The 20965-nt window shown below is 51.3% G+C and overlaps 3 protein-coding genes across 3 annotated transcripts; 1 reads left to right on the plus strand and 2 right to left on the minus strand.

Annotated features, from left to right (window-relative positions):
- The first annotated feature begins 7926 nt into the window (after nt 1–7926).
- On the plus strand, nt 7927–10512 carry LOC144147245 (uncharacterized). The gene is made up of 3 exons (XM_077679327.1): nt 7927–8546; nt 8646–9218; nt 9530–10512. The coding sequence occupies exons 1-3, from the start codon at nt 8235–8237 to the stop codon at nt 10430–10432; spliced, it is 1788 nt and encodes a 595-aa protein (XP_077535453.1). The 5' UTR covers nt 7927–8234; the 3' UTR covers nt 10433–10512.
- A 53-nt stretch (nt 10513–10565) lies between these two features.
- LOC144146672 (uncharacterized) lies at nt 10566–11294 on the minus strand (the record flags this gene model as incomplete). The annotated part of the gene is made up of 1 exon (XM_077678601.1): nt 10566–11294. A coding segment is annotated over one exon (729 nt), but the record flags the coding sequence as incomplete, so codon positions are not given.
- Nucleotides 11295–11471: 177 nt separating this feature from the next.
- On the minus strand, nt 11472–13266 carry LOC144147246 (uncharacterized). The gene is made up of 8 exons (XM_077679328.1): nt 12972–13266; nt 12790–12892; nt 12591–12709; nt 12480–12527; nt 12264–12371; nt 12132–12188; nt 11995–12054; nt 11472–11893 (listed from the first exon to the last, which is right to left on the minus strand). The coding sequence occupies exons 1-8, from the start codon at nt 13201–13203 to the stop codon at nt 11472–11474; spliced, it is 1149 nt and encodes a 382-aa protein (XP_077535454.1). The 5' UTR covers nt 13204–13266.
- Nucleotides 13267–20965: the final 7699 nt, after the last annotated feature.

The raw sequence follows: 20965 nt of genomic DNA on the forward strand, positions 1-20965 counted from the left end.
GTGGTGCCCGTCCTTTTGTGTGTCAAAGGATGGGGGCGATTAGCCTGAGTGCCTCTGTCGCGTCGAGGGTGGCAGGGTCATTCGGCATAACAAGCTGACGGGCGGCCAGATGATCGTATCTCTTAGTGTTGAAAGCGCGCGCGGTGTAAGTTTGGAAAATCTTCGACTCCGGCGGCGGGCGCTCTTCGTCGACGGGTCGTTCGCCTCGGCGATGGTCGCCTCGGCTGGCAGCGTCTATCCCCGTGGTCTGTTCAGGTGGCCGGCGGCGCCCCTTTAGTCTGGGAGGGAATTAGCAACCCTCATTGTCACGCCGCGCGTGCAGACGCCCCACGTCGTGGGGGCGTCGCGGGAGGCGCCGCGCGAGGACCGCTCCGGGCCCTGGGCTTGGCTGTTGTTTGTGCGGATGCCGCCCGCTTAACGTAATGGATGGTTCACTTAAGGCCGCAGATGTCCTGTATTTTCTGGCCGGGTGTAACAGCGTGCGTAGGAAACGCACTTTGAGTGCATAAGAGAGAGGGTTAGGTCACGTGACCGCAGGTGGGGACATGTGTGTGATTGGCTGGTTCCTGTGGCCAATCAATGGTTTGTAATAATTGTTTTGAAAGGTTTTTCTCTGTTTCTTGAACGCCCCCTTTTTGGAGGCGGGGTTTTTGCTATCAAAACCGGCGTGTTGGGTTTTGTCGGGGGTCGGTCGAGAGGGGATCTAGCTTAGTATAGATCTCGGCCGAACAGGCTGCTGCTGTCAGAGTGACAATGTAACTGTCACTCTGACCTGATGTAAAGTTGGAGTTTTGTAAATAATGTAAATAAACCTAATATCCAGCAAGGAAGGCAGTCCTCATCCCTCACCCGCTCCAAGCATCGGTCGTCGGTCATCGGAGCGAGTCGAGATCGTCCTCTCGGCTCGCGCATCAAAAGAACATCCCTATTTCGCCTCCATCAGTTCGCCAAGAAGATGGAGAGGCGAAATTTAACTGAGCTCCACGAAAACGGGACGGTTTTCTTCAAGAGGTTGGTAAGGGGTCTAGCAATATCAGCAAAGTTCTTTATAAAGCGTCGAAAATACGAACAAAGTCCGAGAAAGCTTCGAACGTCTTTCGTCGACCGCGGTGCTGGAAAGTTCTGAACTGCACGAACTTTATCAGGGTCTGGACGAACCCCCTTCGCGTCGACGAAGTGTCCGAGGGTGGTGATTTGCTGACGTCCGAAATGGCATTTGGAGGAATTCAGCTGAAGACCGGCGTGACGGAAAAGGGTTAGAATTTCCGAGAGGTGTTCTATGTGGGTAGCAAATGAGGGAGAAAATACGATAACGTCATCCAGGTAACAGAGGCAGGTGGACCACTTGAAGCCCTGGAGCAGCGAGTCCATCATGCGCTCGAATGTGGCTGGAGCGTTACAAAGGCCGAATGGCATCACTTTGAACTGGTACAGACCATCGGGTGTTATGAAGGCGGTTTTTTCACGGTCCATTTCATCTACGGTGATTTGCCAATATCCAGACCTAAGGTCAATGGATGAAAAATACTTAGCGCCGTGAAGGCAGTCAAGGGCGTCGTCTATCCTTGGGAGGGGATACACGTCCTTCTTTGTGACTGCATTGAGATGCCGATAATCTACGCAAAACCGCCATGTGCCATCTTTTTTCTTCACCAGCACTACGGGAGAGGCCCAAGGACTGCAAGAACTTTCAATGATGTCCTTGGCTAGCATCTTATCCACTTCTTGTTGGATAATTCGCCGCTCTGCATGAGAGACTCTGTAAGGGCGTTTGTGAACGGGGCCTGCGCTGCCGGTGTTGATCCGGTGGGTGACTGAGGAGGCTTTCCCTAAAGGGCGATTGTCCAGGTCGAAAATGTCCCAAAAGGAAGCCAGGAGGCAGCGGAGCTGATCGGCTTGGGCAGGCAGCAAATCTGGGGCCAACATTTTCTCAAAAGGTTGGGTCGGGGCAGTCTCGTCCGGAATGGGAGGGCCAGTGTTTTGTTGGCAATCGACGGCCAATGCAGACACATGGCATTCCTCTAAAGCGGAGAGGAGGCCCAGAGTGATGGCTTGCGGCAGAAGTTGGGTAGAAAAACTGAAATTTAGGAAGGGAAGAGATGTCTGATTTTGCGTGATCGTGACGACTGTGTGGGGGAGGGTTACATTGCGCTCCAGTAACACGGCTGTTATTGGAGAAATGACGTAATCGCCGCCAGGAACAGAGGGAGATACACACAGTGGTACGTAAGAAAGAGCTTGAGGCGGCAAACGGGTGTCTTCGAGGCAGCACAGACGGGGCAAGGGTTCATCGACGGTGATTGGCGACAGGGGTAGGTCAAGGTGGACGAGCCCGAGAGAACAATCGATCAGCGCAGAATGGTCCGACAGAAAATCTTGGCCGAGAATGAGGTCATGGGTGCAATGCTCTAAAACGGTGAACAAAACAGAGGTATCATGACCAGCAATTGTGACGCGGGCAGTGCACATGCCCGCAATGGCAGCAGTTCCTCCTTCAGCGACTCGGAGACAAGAAGTGGCTGGCGTCACAACTTTGCGCAGGCGAGAGCGAAGTCGCGCACTCATCACGGACACCTGCGCCCCTGTGTCTATCAGTGCACTCACAGGGACACCGTCAACTTGAACGTCTAACAAGTTCTTTTCGGCAGGCAGCGTTGTTAGAGGATTTTCGGGTCGTCGGGAAAATGCAGCGGTACCTCGGGGCGCTGCATCGTCTAGTTTTCCTGGTTGGAGCGTGGGTATGGCGAGGAAGAGCGGCGGGGCGAACGGGACTGACGGGTCTGCGGTGACGGCGAACGACCGGACCAGCGACTGTGGGTAGAATTGGAGAAGGTGGGGGGTGGCGTCTGGCGGCTAGTGTAGAAGCGTCGATTTCCCTCGTCGGTGTACCGGGAGAAGTTGGTCGGGGGCGATTGGAACGAGCGGTTATGGCAGTAGCGGGCGACGTGGCCGGCGCGGCAGCAGTTGAAGCAAATTGGCCGGTCATCGGGCGTCCTCCATTCATGTGGGTTGCGGTACCGTAAGCGTGGCGGTATATTGTCGCGTCGAGGCGCTTGAAAGGAAGGAACAGGGCGATCATTTCGATGAGTGACGGCGCAAATATGCTGAAATCCGAGATGGATGAGCTCGTCACGTACAACAGCTTGTATCAGAGATACAGCAGGCATATTGCAGGGTTGTTGGTTATGCTGAGCACCGGCTGGAGCCATGGCCTCAAGTTCGCGACGCACTATTTTGGTCACATTTTCGGAAGGCGGTGCTGCCCCTGTCGAAGGGAACTGAGGTGATGTTGGCAATACGTTGTCGGAGTACGACGAGGTTGCAGCCGTGTTCGGAAGTCGTGTGAAATGTTGAACGATGCGACGGCTTTTCGCCTGCTCAAAGCGGCGACATTCAGCGATAATACCGTCTACATTGTCACAATTCTTGAAAACCAGGAGGTTGAAGGCGTCGTCCGCTATCCCCTTCAAAACGTGGCGCACTTTGGCCTCTTCGGACATTTGGTGGTCAACTTTTTGGCAAAGGGCCAGTACGTCGAGGATGTACGCGACGTAGGACTCAGTGGGACTCTGCACGCGAGAAGCGAGATTGTTCTTTGCTGTGAGCTGCCCACTAGCGGACGTCCCGAAAATGGCTTTGAGGTCTTCTTTGGCACCGTCCCAGCTGGTGAGGCGTGCCTCGTTCATGATAAACCATGTTTGGGCCGTACCTTTGAGGCAGAAAGACAGGTTGGCGAGCATGATAGTCTGGTCCCAGCGGTTGTGGTCACTGACGCGCTCGTACATCTTGATCCAGTCTTCCACATCCTCGTTAGCCGTGCCATAGAAGAAGGGAGGGTCCCGTGGGTGGGACAAAATGATGTGGGAGCTTGTCAAAGAGGCAGTAGCCGCTGGGGCCTCGTTGCGAAGCGGGGGTGTCATGGTTCCAGTAGCCACTGTGTCGTCCGAGCGAAGCTCGGTGAACGAAATCTGGCGACCGCTGCGAAGCTCCGTCGTCTCAGTAGACTACCCGGCACCTCCACCGCAAGATGTTGCGAGGCGAGGATGCTGTAGAAAGATGTATTTGTAAATTCAAAGCGCCAGAGGCTGGGTGCCGCTAGTACGCACCGAGGGTGGTGGTGGTGGTGGTGGTTCCAGTTCAATGGCGCGTACCCACTCAGGGGGATTGGCCAGGAATTGGGCGCCTTACCGAAAGAAATTTGGTAATTTTTGAAGGGAAAGAAAAAAAATTTAATTATTAGGATGGATTAGCAGTAGATGAGTAGAGAAATAAAAGTAAGGAGATTAGAGAAAGAAAGAAAAAAGGTAACAACGAACACCATTTAATGAAAATTGGAAGTAAGAAACACGAAGAAAGTGGTACAGACGAAGCAGTGAGCTTGGCGCGCATATTCTTGTCAAGAAAATCCAATGAAGCTAAATACTGTCTAGCACGGCAGACGGCCTGATTCCAGGATGAATGAGTGCAACGCACTGCAACGATCCCCGTGGCAGAATCCCAGTTCCTTCGCCCCGAATGACAAAATAACTGTAGCAGACAGCGGGAGGTTTAGCCGGCTGCATGTACTTTCTAGGTATATTCGTCTTATCGAGGAGAACCGTCGGCAGGAGAAGAAGAAATGGTCGATTGTTTCTGGTTCTTTGCAAAAGGCGCATAACGGCGACAGGGCCAGATTAGAGCGGTGCAAGTAATAATTTAAATTTGGCACGCGACAGCGAAAGCTAGTGAGGGTTACTTCACAAGCTCGCGACTGGCTTATGTTGCACTTCCATGAGTACCGGAGGTGCTCGAGCTCCGAGTCGTCGTAGGTAGAATCAGGCAGACTTTGGAGTAAACACAGCCTACGGAAGCGAGCCGAAGTTACGAGGGAAATGGGCGGCAGAACCTCCACTACTGGACCGCCCAATGCCATTCCCGCCAGAGCATCCGCCGATTCGTTAAGCCAGATACCTGCATGTCCAGGTACCCAGACCAGACGAAGTTCACGAAGGGAGGAAGGCGCTAAAGAAGCAAGGACTCGACGTAGGGAAGCACAACCACCACACCTCGTCCTCATCTTCCACGGGAACTCGTTGCACAATCCCCGTTCACTTAACCTGTGGCAAATCCCCACATAACCGCATAGTTTGTTAGTCACCTGTCGGTGCCTCGTGTCAATATAAATATTTTACCTCCAGTGGTTGCTAAACGACGGGGCTAAAACGACGGGGCGTCGCTTTGAAACGACGGGGTAGCTCCATGCGAATGCATGTGTTCTGGGGTTGGGGCCGTCGCTCTGAGGGCCGCAGAGAGAGCAAAAAACACCGACGGAAGCACTTTGGCAAAGGCGCAAGCCAACCCACGGCACTGTAAACGCGACACGCAATACACCGTATCGCTTTTACAAGAAGAACAAGAAAATTTCTTAGTGACAGAAAAAGAGTCCATGGTTAGGAAATCTCCGAATGCGTTGAATCATTGGGGGGTTTAAAAACTGGGGGTTCACGAGGCGACTGCACGTGGTTTATTTACGCTTTGCTTGACTTCATCAGAGAACAAAGACTTCAGGAATGCTTTAGCTCTATTTCCTTCCCACCCTGATTCATCCTACTTCCAAATTTTGGTCTCAGGCTTTGGGCAATGGCAAAAAGGCTTCCCATGTCTTTTTTTTTTTTTGTTATGTAAAGGTGCGTCTATATTCTATTCCTCCTGCAGACGAATTTTATACGTTATGGCGGCTGCATTGACGCTTAATTTGTTCGTGCGATAAACAAGAATTCCACAACTACTCTTTTATGTGCTTTTTATATTTTCATTATTTACATTTATTTATTTATTTTATAATCATGATAACAATCCTGGTTGTGTCCACCGCAGGACGAAAGCCTCTCCCAAAGATCTCCAGCCACGCCTGTCGAGTGCTAGCTGAGTGCATGCTTCCCCTCCGAATTTTCGTAGGTCATCTCACCATCGAATTACTTATATTTATGTATTTATAAATTTATTTACATGTATATTTATTCTTTTGTATTTTTATTTATATTATTATTACATTTTATATTTGTTGTCAAAATTTGAACCCCCCGTCAAAAATCCTGGGTGCGCTAAAGCGTATCCCGGCCCTACACCGCTGCCGATCCTTGGCACTGGCTAACTAAAGATTGCCCTAACGAATGCGCGAATTTATTCTCCGGCTCAAAAATGTAATTTAGAGACATGTATGGAAGCCTACAGGAGTGATCTGGCAGGATAGTTGTGAAAATAGCAAAGCGCGTTTACGCTAACAGCGTAGATAGGGGTTCTGCCTCAAGGACTTCGAGTGGGGTCGCCCTAGCTCACGCCGCCGGCCGTGACTAGGAACTGGCCACTTCCGCACCATCGTGCCCCTCTTGTCCCGCTCCTGTTGAGCAGGCCACTCGGTGCGGAGCTGCCCTGCCCTGCGAGGCCTACGCCTCGCGCACCTCTCCTCCTGCGGCCCGCGCCCATCCCGGCAGCTGCCCGCACTGTGGAGCGGTGTCTCGCTATCCCCCAAGGAGCTCCTTGCTATCCCCCCTCATCCCAACCCAACCCGGGAGGACAGGGGGGCGACCCTGATCGGCTGCTCTGACCTGCGGGCCCAACGAGCCCCGGTCGGGCGAGCCCGGGCGGCGGCCCGAACTGGGGACCTCAACAGTATCTGCAGGGGCTGCAACCTTCTGGTCACCTGGTCAAGCTCCTGTACGTATATCTGTCAATAAATGTTCTCCACCACCACACCAACACCGGCCGTCCGCCAGATTTCGCAGCGTGGATATACGCGTACATCACGGCCCCCTTCTCTGATTTCTTCGGAAATCCGGAGTGTATATGTAGTTTTCTTCACGCTAGATAGAGAACTTTTTCAATAAAAAAAAGTAAATGTAAGCTTCACAAGGGCGAAGAAAAAAAAAATAGAGAAGAAGCGATCGATTGATTGATTTTGGGGTTTAATACGCAGGTTATGAGGCACGCCGTATTGGAGGGCTCAGGATGAATTTTGTCCGCCTGGGGATCTTTAACGTGCGCCGAAATATCGAACACACGGGCGTTTTTGCTTTTAGCCTCCATCGGGAAACAAATATAGAAAAAGCAATTGCTGCAAAAAGGAAATTGGATCACGACGATGGCAATGAGCGGACACAATCGCGCCGCTGGACACGTACGCTTCTGCTGTGCGGGCTGTATCTAACTGCAATTGACTCTAAAAGCGACTACGTCAGCGTCAGCGGGGATACGTGGTCGGGCAAGGAAGTGAGCCCCAAGAGAAGGTGTAACTCACGCAATAATGCCAACATAGTAGCACTTAAATTAGTGTTATTGTTGCAAAGCGCACACGCCGCTTCACGAGGTCTCACCCTTGACAGCGCGCGTGGATCGGCCCCGCATTTTCGTTTGCCAGACGACGGTGCTCACCGCGCTTAGTTACCCAACCATAGAACCGCAGACAACGCCGGATTTTTCCCTCACGGGGAATGCAAGAGAAGTGCTGGCTCGTGCGGTCAACAGCTTGAAGGAAACAACGTATGCCGCGCGGGCGGGGCGCAGCAGCAGGCCGCAGTGCTAGCGGAGGCCTGAGCGCGCTTGTCGGGACTGGCAAAGATTAGGCATCCAAGGTGATAAAGTGTTCTGAGGCTAGTAGAAAGGTGCGCCTACAATCAGAGCCCGTCTTCCCGCTTAGCGAACAGCTGTGCAATAAAACAATTCTAGCAAGACCCTCCAGAGTTGCTATTGTTCACCGTTTATCGCCATCAGCTGATCGACGTCTCGCCTAGGCTTGCATGCCGTTGAATGAAATCGATGGAGCTGAAAAAGGGACCGAAGAATGAGATGGCAGAAAGTCGAGCTGGTTGAGCTCGTTAAGCGAACAGCGCTGAAGCGCTATGAACCAGCCGCAAAGACACGGACATCCTCCATTGCTGCAGTGTATAGGGTGTATTCACAGGCACTCGGCCGCGCGGCGGCGCTACCTGCGCGGCGGCGCCGACTCCATTTGTGCGGTTGAGTTGTTTTGCGACGGCGCACGTACGGCAGGGCAACTAGCGTGGTTTGCTTCGCGCGGACTCGCTGTATTTGTGTATTTCTTGTGTTTCGTCGAACTGCCGCGGCTGACGTTACATCCAGGCGTGTCTCAAGTGTGATGCGGTGGTGTGTGACACCACCGTGCTTGTGGATTGTGCGAGTGTGTGCCCCGCGTCGAGCTGAACGCGTTACCGTGCTTTCAACAGTTGCCTCCCGCTATGAAGCTGAGTGACTATGCGAAGGGGCTGGGGGGAGACGATCGCGACAGATACGTTTACAAAATTAGAAGGTGCGGCGGCGACGACCCACTGACTTGGGGTGAGGAAGACTTGACGGATGACCTTCAACTGTTTCCCAGTGTGGACGAAGCTGACATCAGAGACTACCTGGTTCACGGAACTAGCTTTGTTACTAGGGAACAGTTGAAGGCCAAGAAATCCTTGGACGCCCACAATTACCTCACCAGTGGCTTCGTTCAGCGCGTTCTCCTGAAAGTCGTGCACGATCAGACTGTCGTCGTCGTCGGAAAGGTGAGCAGTTTGCTTTCGTATCGCAGTCAGTCGTAAGTGTATCTCGGCCGTCGACATGAGCCTAAAAACCTGCTACCTTCTCTATTTCCTTGCTTTCAGGTTCGCCACTCGCAGGCATTCCGCGACAAGTCGCTGATGCCGTGGTTGCTCGTGAAACGAGACGGTGAAGTGCTTCTTGCACATTGCACCTGCATGGCCGGCCTTGGAGAGGCCTGCTCTCACATCGCAGCTGTGCTTTTTTACGTTGAAGTACTCGCGCGACGTAGGGACGGCCGTTCTTGCACTGACGAGGAGAATGCCTGGCTGCCACCCCACCTTGTTAATTTAGACTGTCGTCCAGTGGCCGAAATTGACTTTTCATCTTCGGAAATGAAGAAGCGCCGCATGGACAACGACGACTTGACACGCAAGCCAAGTAAAAGTGCCAAACACCCACCTACTGTCCCCACACGAGACGAGATGGCAGTTTTTTATTCTGCTTTGAGCAAGTCAAAGAGTCGCCCTGCGCTTTTAGCCTTGCACCCAGATTTTTCCGAGCCATATCTTCCTTTGGCCACTAAGTTTCCACAAGTACTACTGCAGAACCTGTACCAGGAGGACTGCCCAGAGTCATTGGAGGAGGTTTTGGAGGAGTGCCTGAAGGTGTCCGAGCAGCTTGGGGCCGATGCCGAGGTAAGCCTGCCATTCTTTTTTCCACCCTGTCTAGCTACAGGTCAGGAATGACAGAAACTAGGCACCGAATTGTGATTACATTCAAACCATGCAGTAGATTCCATAATGAGCACCTGACCTGGTGCACTCGTGACACTTTTCATTTCGAATTTGCTTCACTTGCCCCTACAGTTGAAGCACAGTATGATTAGCTGCAGTAGCATTTCTGTTGGATTCTACTGTGAGGACAACGTAATCTTTTTTAAAAAAAGCAGCAGCTTTTGATGTGCTGTTACTGTAAACAGTCGATAAAGGATGGCATTTGCTTACAGGTGTGCGTGCTGGTGGAAAAGCAAACAAGGGCGCAAGCAGCGTCTACCAAATGGCACCACTTTCGGACTGGGCGCATCACGGCATCCAACGCAGGAGCGGTGTGTGCCACATCGATTGGGAAACCCTCACAGTCTCTTCTTAAGAAGATCTGCCACCCCGAGGACTGCAGATTTAGCTCGCAGGCTACAGACTGGGGGAAAAAAAATGAGCCAAAAGCTAGAGAGGCCTATGTAGCAGCCGTAGCCACCCAGCATGTGGACTTTCGCTGCAGTGTGTCAGGTCTGCACATAAGCCCCGAGTTCACATTCCTGGCTGCCACACCGGATGGGCTCATCGATTGTGCTTGCTGTGGTGGTGGCGTGCTGGAGGTGAAGTGCCCGTTTTCTGCTAAGGACTCCTGCATCGAGCAGCTTTCACAAAAGAACACATCGTGTCTCATCCCTGAAGCTGGAGACGCAAGACTTTCAAGGAGTCATCATTACTACACCCAAGTGCAAATGCAGATGTTTGTTTGCAAGCGCAACTACTGTGACTTTGTTGTGTGGACAGTGGAGGACATGTTTGTTGAAAGGATCGCCCTGGATGAAAACTTCTGCTCCATGATGCTGGAGAAGTGCACTCTCTACTTTCAAAAAGTGCTGCTTCCCGAACTCCGCTTCGGCTACTGGAGCAAAACTGCTCAGGCTGCACAGGCGCAGCTCGATGCTGTAGTGATGCAGGGCGACACCCCTGAAGAGGAGCTGTACTGCTACTGTGGGGAGCCTGAACATGGTGACATGGTGCAGTGTGACGGCAAGCGATGCGAGAGGAAATGGTTCCACTTTGCTTGTGTAGGACTAAAGAGGCCACCAAAGGCCAGAAAATGGTTCTGCAAAGAATGTAGGCAACAAGGCTCGCAGTGAAGTTGACCGAATGAGGCCAAAGCATGAACTTTATTGTGGAATGTGCTTGTATACAATTTAGGCCACAGTGTAATGTTGGTCAATTAGCAGAAGCAAATATGCAAAGTTAGGCAGCCATACTTCTTTTTCGTTCCTAATCAAAGGGCACAACAGAGTCGCACACATTTGTCAGGGCAGCACTGACGAACACAATTCTATCAAGTGTAGTCACCTTCTTTCCGTGAACTTCTTTGACGTGCAGTAGATCGAGGGGAACAGTGCTTTTAAGTAATGAATACTTGTTTCGCAGTACTCCAATTACCCGCTCTACGTGAATCCTCACATTTGCCAGCTTTCGTGTAGCCTCAACAGAATACGCAGACAGCTGTGCTTTCCCTTTCGTGAAAGCTGGAATCTCCAGCTTTGCTCCACACATGCCAACAGCATCCCCTATCGTGAAGCCTCGGTCGGCTAGGACAGAGTCCCCAGGCAACAAGTTCTTAAGTATGCCACACGACTCAGTGAGTAGCTTATCGCTTGTGCGGCCGCACCACCCTCTAGAAATGAATGTAATTACTCCTTGTGGAGCAATCCCTATCAAGTACTTCACGGTATTGTGGTGCTTGTACGCGGACCATGTCAGTGAACGTGGCTCCATTGAAGACGGCCTGTCCAAAAAAATCTCGAAGCAGTCGAGAATTACTGCAACTTTGTTGCCAAAGGTGCTTTTGAAGGCCATTGGCATCGTTTTCTGAAGCTCCTCCCTTTCGGGCCATGAAACTAGCTCTGTGAGCCTAGTGTAGGCTGCGTCAAGCCACCTGTCTATGATACGCGTCACGGTGGCCTGCGAGACATGGAATCTGGAAAACAGAAGTAATGAAAATCATTACGCTTGATGCACTACATATCATTGTAAGGATGGCCACGGCTAAAAGGTGAAGCTAACTGCTGGGTGTACATGCAATGCAAGCTCCAAAGTGTTTTATGATCACTGCTTAAAGCGCGTTTCTATAAATGATAGGCGTAGCTAAAAATCAGCTGAGCCACAAACACTAAAGCTTTAAATGATTACCATTCCAGTGGTGAAGGTAGCAGGAAGTAGGCAGAGAAGCGTAGCAGAAGAAAAAAATGGTCCATGCAAATATGAGAAATGGTACCTGTAAGCTATGTCTTCTAAATGCAAGTTTAGCCTCAACCGCATCAAGAAAACCACCATTTCTTGAAACTTTGGTAGGCAGTTCCGGCTAGTGTGGTGCACATCTGGTTCTATGAGGTCATACACTGCCTTTAAAACCTCATAATTTGGCAGCCCTGTATAAAAGGCTACCATGCCTTCGTTGAGTTTTAGTACGTCCTCGGCCAGGTTTTTCTCTGCAAGTTGCTTCTTTAACGTGTCAACCTCTGATTGTAGGCGGCCGTTCTCTTGCTCAAGGGATGCGATGCGAGCTGCCTGGTCTGATGCATCTTCTTCACCTTCAAGCCCTGCATGGTCAATTTGATGTCACGTTCCACTGCACTACAAAGCTTGCAAAATGACTGTTTAATAAACAGACACTCTGAGACTGTGCTCGTGAAAAACTTACCATCTTGTGCAGCCATCCCTGTTTCATTGTCTGATAGCTCCCAGAAAGACGAATTGCCAGCTGAAAAAAAAAGTATTGTCAAGCTATGTGGTGCTACGCAGCAAGATGTAATAATTGGTAAACACTTCTGGGCTTACTTGTGTTGGCCCAAGATTGTGTTGCCAGTGGTCCCACACAGCACGGCCTGCTAGCAGCTGAAATGGAAAGGCATGTTTTCATAGTAACTCAATGCTGTTCCACTGCTGTAATGTGAACAACAGGTAACATACCTTCATGCTGGGCTGCTGGCTCTTCTTGGACTGAAGACTGCTCTTGAACAGGCAACGTACTTTCATGCTGGGCTGCTGGCTCTTTTTGGCATGAAGACTGCTCACCAGCTAAAAAAAAAAAAAAAGAAACCGAAGATGAACAACTTGCCGCGTGAGCTCATCACTGTTAAATGTAGCAGCCTGAAAACTTCAACTACAGGTGATGAGGAAACGCACTTTCGTATCGGTCAGTCTCTTCCTCCTCGTACAACGGGCCGTTGGTGCCTAGAAAAAAAAAAAAGGTAGTAAAGTGATTGATCCAAGGAGCCCACTAGGCTACGGTCATACCTAGAGAACTTCCACTGGCGACTGGCATCACGTTCGTGTCTTGGGGACCCAGTACGTGACATTGACGTGAAACTTCTGCCTCGGACCTCGCGCGAGCCCTGTTCTGGCAACGATTGTATCTGGACAGACATTATCCCAGCCGTTTAGGTTTCATTAGATCTTTACTGTTACAGCGGCAGAAAACAAAGCACTTTCGTACCTGTCCCCAGCTTGTTTTTTGTCGATCATAGTCGACATGTAGCCCAGGTTGAGGCTGGGCGCCCAATCGGGGTTCATCTCGTCCATGAAGTACGCTGGCCGACCTAAACACAGAAGATTTCAAGTACTATTGCGCAAATGGCGAAGCGCGAGATGAAAGAATTGATTCCGCATCATCCTCACCTGTAACGAAGTGCGCGCCACAGACTCGGTAATGAGTCGCTTCATCATCGATGTCTTCCCGGCGAATTCGTTGCAGCCAGAGCGCTCTTCTTCTGGACGAAACGTCTGCCGTTTTTGAGCACTGCCCCAGCCTTGGCTTAGGTATGCCAAAAAAACCGACGCGCTTGAAATTCTCGTCGTCCGGTCTGTTGCGCGTCCGGTTGCTGCAGCCGTAAACCGCACAGTTCACCATTTCGAGGCGGAAACTGCTAACTACTTAGGCCAAGGCGTTAGCAAACCCACGACACGACAGACCCTTCGCATAGTCACTCAGCTTCATAGCGGGAGGCAACTGTTGAAAGCACGGTAACGCGTTCAGCTCGACGCGGGGCACACACTCGCACAATCCACAAGCACGGTGGTGTCACACACCACCGCATCACACTTGAGACACGCCTGGATGTAACGTCAGCCGCGGCAGTTCGACGAAACACAAGAAATACACAAATACAGCGAGTCCGCGCGAAGCAAACCACGCTAGTTGCCCTGCCGTACGTGCGCCGTCGCAAAACAACTCAACCGCACAAATGGAGTCGGCGCCGCCGCGCAGGTAGCGCCGCCGCGCGGCCGAGTGCCTGTGAATACACCCTATACGGAGCTGCTGGATAGACGCCCCGTTCAAACACCTTGAAAGAATGTTTGCGGTGTAACCTTCAACGTCATTCAAGTATAATATACAGGGTAACCCTGACGTTCTTAACGTCACACAAACTAAATTACATGAGACGATATATAGTGAGCCAGGATACAATTACTTACTCCGCATACTTTGCTTACATTTTGTTAATATACTATCTACAAATTCGCATGCTGGACATGTACAGTCTGTTTTGTAACCACGTACTAAAGACTGGTGTTCAGCTGGCTTTTTCTGACAAACTGGCGTTTGTCAGAAAAAGGGGGCTGCGGCCTCGTCAAGCTAATAAAGCTTTTCGCTACTCCTCAGTCTGTATTGTTTACAATGGATGGAATCGATTTAATTTTATTCGATCCGATTTGAACCAAATCCATGGCAGATTAGGGCGCGTAAATGTCCACCAATATCGGGTGTAAACCTGGGAGCAGTCGCCACCCTTTTGTTTACATGCTGAACCCTGTCGTGCACTTGTTCCTTGTCGTTTGCTTGTTTAACCCTGTCGTTTACTTGTTGGACCCTTTCGTCGATTGCATCTGTATACATACAGGGTGGTGCGACAATAATTGAAACACTTAAAACATTTTTCTTGAGCGAACCGCCGCTCTGTTCACACTCGACCTTAACACTAAGGTCGCATTGTGGTCCAACGAGGGTACTTATCTGTTTATTCTGAAAATAAAAAATTACGCCGACCTCCCCTCGCGGGAACCGTGGTGTGATGCGACGCTGAAGGGGGTTCCATTGTGCGTTTCCGTTGGGTCGATTACTGGAATTGCGTGAGCAATCGTCGGGTAATGCGAGAGAGAGAGAGAGAGAGAGAGAGAGAGAGAGAGAGAGAGAGAGAGAGAGAGAGAGAGAGAGAGAGAGCAAGCGTAGCGCGGACGAGCGTCGACTGAGAGACCGCCCGGAGCGTGGCACTCCGCTTAATGCGCAGCGCGCCCGAAGGAGAGGAGACCGCGGAGAGAGAGGGCGCTGCACATGCGCACAGCGCGCTTGCGCCGCGCGCAGCGCCGCCCACCGGCGGAGTGAGAGAGCGCGCCGCACTGCGCGCGCCATGGAGGAAGAAAAAGTTAGGAGACGGCGCCGCCGGAGAAACGTGAAGCCTATACATAAAAAGTAAAATCGAAGTCGGCCCAGGCGTCACTGCACCACGTGACCCCACCGCACCGCCTCTGTATGGGCCGCCGCGCTCTTCAATTTCGTCTGCTCGAAACTGCTCTGCGGCCCGTTGTCGCGAAGCCTGCTATATGTTGTTTTTTTTTTCCCACGGCTTTTGTCTTCCGCACGTACGCGGCACTCCTGCCCGCACACGGGCATGAGATCGCCGAGCAGACAAATGCAGGAAGGACGGGGAACAGCTACCGCCAACGAAACACGAGAGATGCCCCGGAGTCGGAGACCGCCGCCGCCGCCGGCCCACCCGACCTTGGAGGGCCGACTGCGGCGGCTTGAGAAAGGGAAACGGCGGAGGGAACGGCTTCAACGGACCTGGGCTTGCGAAGGCTAGCTGCGTGACGTCATGCCGTCTCCTAACTTTTTTTTCCTCCATGGCGCGCGCCACAGATGTTGGGGGAGAGGGCGCGCTATCACGGCGAGAGGAGGAGGGGCGCAGCGGTGCGGACAACAACGGACGCACGCAGGAAAGACAGGGCCGCCGACAAGAGATGCTCTCAGCGTCCCATCTGATAAAAACGATTTTCGCCTATAGGAAAATGGCGACCGATTTGGACTTGCGAGCCAGCGCAAGCTGATCTTGGAACGACGGCGCCACCTGGGTTAAGCGGAGCGAAACGCACGTTTGGGGTTCACGGTGGTAAGAAGCCAAACGGTGTAGCAAACGATCAAAAAATCTATTTCGTCCCTATTCTACGATGATCGCAAATACTTGCATAACATCTGATACCAATCATAATAAAATATTCCCTCGGTTGAACGTTGCCAATAAACGTTGGATTTGTTTCCTCATCTGCTTTCACATTTTCTGACCGTCTGCTACCTCATTTGGCTCCATCCTACCGTCGAAGCTAGGAGCCAAATGAGGTAGAAGACGATCAGAAAACCCGCTTTCACAATTTCTAATCGTCTGCTACCCCATATTTGGCTTCTTCCTGCCGTGGAAGGAGCGTGAATGCACATCGTCCGTTTCGCTCTGTATACCCCAGGATCATTTCAAGATCAGCTTGCGCTGGCTCGCACGTCCAAAACTGCCGCCATTTCCCCATAGGCGAAAATCGTTTTTATTTATTTTCAGAATAAACAGGTAAGTACCGTCGTTGTTCCAGGTGTCAAATAAAATAGACCACAAAATGCGACCTTCGTGTGAAGTTTTAGCGCGAACAGAGCGGTGGTTCGCTCAGGAAAAAATTTAAAGTGTTCCAAGTATCGTCGCACCACCCTGACAGGGAAAAAGGGTTCGCTACACTCATGACTATTGAAACTGAAATTCATGTATTGTCTTAACTTGGCGTGAGCATTTCAAGTATGCAACGTAATTGCTTGCTTACTCTCAGAATTGGAAATCTCGGAGGGCGACTAAGCCCGCCATATATGTGAGATAGACACGGATCAGCTCCGACTATTTGGGGTTTTAAACAAGCATCACGTCGCACTCTCGGACGCTTTCACATTTCGTCTCCATCAAGAACACAGGCGCCATGGACTGAAACTCCACGAGGGAGCTCGTGTATTGAATATAGCGAGAGGGCAGCGCCTTAATTAGTATATCACATACATCAGCGTGGTGGGTCATGTCTTTGAATTTATTTTCGGACTCATTTGTTCTTTCACGCTGCCGAGAGCGGCTCGCATTCTGAATACAGTTTTTAAGTGCGAATGCACTTTATAAGCGACCCTGAATTCCGGTGACCGCCGTCCGTCCACATAGCAACAGCTGCGGGTGCGTGCGCTCCTCGTCTTCCTTGGCAACGGGGGGAGATGGGCGCGCGCTGCCTGGCCGCTGACATGGCACATACCCACGTGGGTGATTGGCCAGGAATCGGGCGTGAGGAGGGCTAATGCACCCGCTTAAAGGAGTACTGACACGAAATTTCAAAGCTGAGATCCGCTCTAGCAATCAAGTACAACGACAACACAAATAGGTGTCTGTGAATAAATGCATCTTTCTTTCTTTGTAGTTGCGTGTGTGTGTGTGTGTGTGATCTTTCTTTCGCGAACATTACCGAACCGCGCAAATTCAACTCCTGCATTCGCACTTTCACATTCTTCCCCTCGGGAAAATGCGGGAAATTTTTGTGCTCGTAGAAGTTTCTACGTCTGCGTGACCTATTTAGTGCGAAGCGATGAAAACAGCGCCACGTACGGGACACAAGAAAGAACGAAGAGACAAACGCTATAAATGTTTGTCTTTTTCTCGTGCTCCCTCCGTGGCGCTGTTTTCATTGCTTCGATCAACCAGCGCTATAGCTTGAACACTTCGAAATCATCGCGCCCTGTGGCTACTACTAGAGTGAAAGCCTTCACTGCTGCGATGCGCCGACGCTGAGACGGATACAGTCGATTCCGAGCTGCATGACGACGGCGCTGTCACGAATGCGGGCCCCCCCTTCTCCTGTTCTGCTGTCGGCACGTGCACGCCTGCGAAGGAAAGAGAAACCCAATAACGTGTGCGACAGGCCCGGTTAGGTGTAATTGCCGCGTTCTCGCGTGACTACCTTCCACGCTGTGACGGAAAGAAAAAGGAGGAAAACGCATGGGCGACACGATTGTGCAGTGGTGTGGCCCAGATTCCAGAGTTGCGCGTGCAGTTGGCGGCCACCGTCTGTCTTCGCATGCTTGGCAATGTCGTCTTGCACTGCACTCGCATATGCGAGACTCTTGAATGATCGATTTCACTGTCACACTGCTCGGTGCTTGTAACCTGCGTTTCTCTTGGGCCTTCTAGAAACGTAATCGACATTGTAAAATCTAAGTGATAAATGCCACTATTATAACGCCATGAGATCTGCTTTGCTCGGTCGCACATGATCATATACCATCAGCACGGGCTTTGCCTTGGAGCCACATTTACGCCGCCAATTTCTTTTCGCCAAGCACTTAACTCGGTATCGGATATCATGAAACTATAGAACCATCTTTTGTGGCATAGCACTATTTAGATAACCCAAAATGAAACTTACTGTTTGGCTTCTTCTCTGCCTAATTTTATTTCGTTGGGAGGGGCCATGAGTAAAGAATCAGAGAATGTGTTACAGGTGGCTCCTTCATTTTTCAGCTTTGAATGTCGCACAAAAGTTACTGAAAAAAAATACCAATAAAAATTTCCTACTGAGCAGCTAACTGCTTACGTCCTTTCAATGCAAAGGCCTGTCGAAGCCTATCAAATCCTTCTTCTCATCTACATCGCAGTTGCGTCTCTTTCTTTGCTTTCGTTTCTTTGTCCCCTGGCGCGAATTACTTGGACAGGCTTCCCACATGGACTGTTATTCATCGATCGACCATGTTCTGATGTGATTTCTGGAAAGACTTGCGCTCCCAGATATATGCATATGCAGACGAAGCGCCGCGACATTCCATTCGCCGATGTTCGACTGTGCACGTCAATTTGTTCCACCGCTTCTTCGGAGCTTCGATATACTTATAATATACCATAACAATCACGGACCACGTGTTCGCTCCAATAGACTTAATTGCTACAAACAACATCGCTCCAGTTACACAGCTTCTTTCGGTGCGCATAACGAAAAGAAAACAGTGTAATTATTTTTTAACAAGTTTATCAGTGGCATTCCGCGCGCCCGCATGCTTGTGTCGGAGTGTGGGTTTGAAACCTGAGCGGGAAACCGTGCCAAAGCGGCCATTTTGAATTCAGCTTAACCAACTCGACATGAATCTTTCGCTTTTTCATCACAGGAGAAACTGACTCGGAAAAACAAAACACCCACATACGGTTGCGAAGGAGGCGGAAAGGGGCAAAAGAAATACAGGAATGCGGCAAGAGTCTCCAGTCTGCGTCGTGCACGCACGCGCGTCAAACGGGTAGCGAGTCAAGAAGAAAAAAGCAGGAGGAACAAGAAGAGGCAGAAACGCACGAGTGGTATTTGGGCGCTACTATAGCAAAAAGTTGCTTGCAGGAAACTGTGGTGAATGCCACTTTCGGGAAGCCCCCGAGCACGCATTGTCGGGGTTGTTGTTACACTGCTCCAGAATGCTGTTGTTTTACTGTTGACGTGTGCAGTTAAGCTGCTGCCGACGTGCATTCCGCAACCGGGGAATAAAGTTCGCAATGCTGCATAGCCCCACGTCACGCTAATGCCGTAATAGATTGCTTACAAATGTTGCACCAGCACAAATGAACTGCTGGGTCACCTGCAAGTGCGGTATTTAATTAATTTCCACATTTGCAGTCGCGTCCCGCACACTTCAGCACTCGTATGCACGGGTGCCAAACCAACAGGGGGACGAGGGAAGGAGGGGGGGGGGGGGGAGGGGTGGCTTCATAAGCGGAGAGGAGGCTACGGGTGCTCGGGGGCCCGCGGGCACTCTCCGGTGTTTCAACCGAGGGCAGTGTCTTGATCCAGAGGCAGTGTCTTGCTCCAGAGTACGAGCTACGCGATTCATCGCAAGATAGAAATGTAGGGGCCCCTAGATTGATCCCTGAGGGACACCCCTATCAAGGTAGTAAGTGGTAGGCTGATGTGTTTGGGGGTTGAGACGAATCGAACCAGCAAATTCTGAATCCAGGCTTGAGCCTCCTGATGCGGAAAGGCAAGTGCGAGGCTTGGTAAGGCATTCAGCCTTGCGAAGAAGCTGAAACATGTGCGTATCCAGGCGGTCAACTTCAGCGGTACTGGTGATTGTCTCAGTAGCGAGCGAACGGGTAATGCTCAAGGACGTGACGAAATCATCCAAGGTTGAATGGGGGCCAACCACGAATCGCTCGCGAAAAGAGTTCCCGTTCACGCGATGGTATGTCGTGCTCGTTCTTCATTTCTTGCCGTTAATTTGAAGCATAATCGGGTACTGATCACTTCCCCAGGTACTGTCCAATGTGCGCCATGTCTTCACTGCTCCGGGGGTGGTGATGGCCAAGTCCGGTGTAGTATATGCCCTGGGAATGGTGGAGGCCAATACGGGTGAGGACTCCAGGTTCATTGCGGAGTTGCAAGTGCCCGAATTCGACGGTTTGCTATAAGAGCCGGCCCGGACAGTTCGAGGAGTTGCAACCCCATAGGGTGTTTCGGGCGTTAAGATCACCCCTACAATGACGGGGCCTGAAAAATTAACAGAGAGGAGATGCGGTATCCAATCATACGGAGTGGAAGGGATAGCGCCCGAGTTCGGTTTGTAATACACCGACGCAATCAACATAGGTTTACCGCCTGGGGGTGTAATACGTGGAATGATAACTTCTGTGGTTTCATTGCAAGCGCCATCCCAGCGGTGTTGTATTGCTTGGCAGGAATTATGCACTAAGATGGCAGCCTGTCCTGGGGTTTTTTGATTGTGGCATCGAGTATAATGATGTATGGCTGGATCCATAAATGTGGTGTAGTTGGGTGTCTTGCACGGGCCTCGTGTTTCTTGGAGTAGGAGGGCGAGAGGACACAGAGTTTACACCTGGACTGTAGAAAGCTACGGCAGTTACACTGTAAAATGCACCGATTTGGGGGGTGTACGGAAGACCTATTGGATGCTTAATGCTTCTTCTTCCTTTTCGATTCACTCGGAGATGGCGTTAGGGGACAGGGGGCTTGAATGCTTTGCTTCACTATTTCCATGAACTGGTGAAGTTCTTTAATCCGGGTCACCGCGCCTTGGAGGGCGACTATCCCATTTGAAGCTTGTTGTGAAATGGTTTATTGTTCAGCAGCGATTTAGATCTAGCACTTCACTGTCCACCAAGTTCGCGCATCACAGTTCCCGCAGCACCAACAACCCAGTCCCGTCGGTCCCGTCGACCCGCACACAGCACCCGTCTACACCACCATCTCCCTCCGCCATCCCTCTCCGTTGATGTCCCTGCCGCTCCGATCTCCGGTGGGCTCCCTCCGCTTGATCGCGATGCCGCTGCTGATCTGCCGATGGGCTCCCGCCGATGGGCTCCCGCCCCCTCACAATTCTCCCCCCCTTAATCCGTGCATGAGGGCTTCCACGGGGGGTGGTACGTCGCAAGTTGGTCTGCGTTTGCCAACCCTTTCTGTTTCCCTGTGAGGGGATCTTTGAGGGCATACGTGTTTTGCCCTACACGGGCAGTCACCACGAAGGGGCCTAGCCGTCTGGGTGCAAGCTTTGCGGTGAAGCCTGTCCGTGCATTGCTCAAAGGGTGAGCAGTGCGAAGCACGAGGTCTCCTGCCCTGAA

The sequence above is a fragment of the Haemaphysalis longicornis genome, unplaced genomic scaffold, assembly GCF_048455015.1.
Source record: "Haemaphysalis longicornis isolate Haplotype H1 unplaced genomic scaffold, Haemaphysalis longicornis Haplotype H1 scaffold_7, whole genome shotgun sequence".
Lineage (NCBI taxonomy): Eukaryota > Metazoa > Arthropoda > Arachnida > Ixodida > Ixodidae > Haemaphysalis > Haemaphysalis longicornis.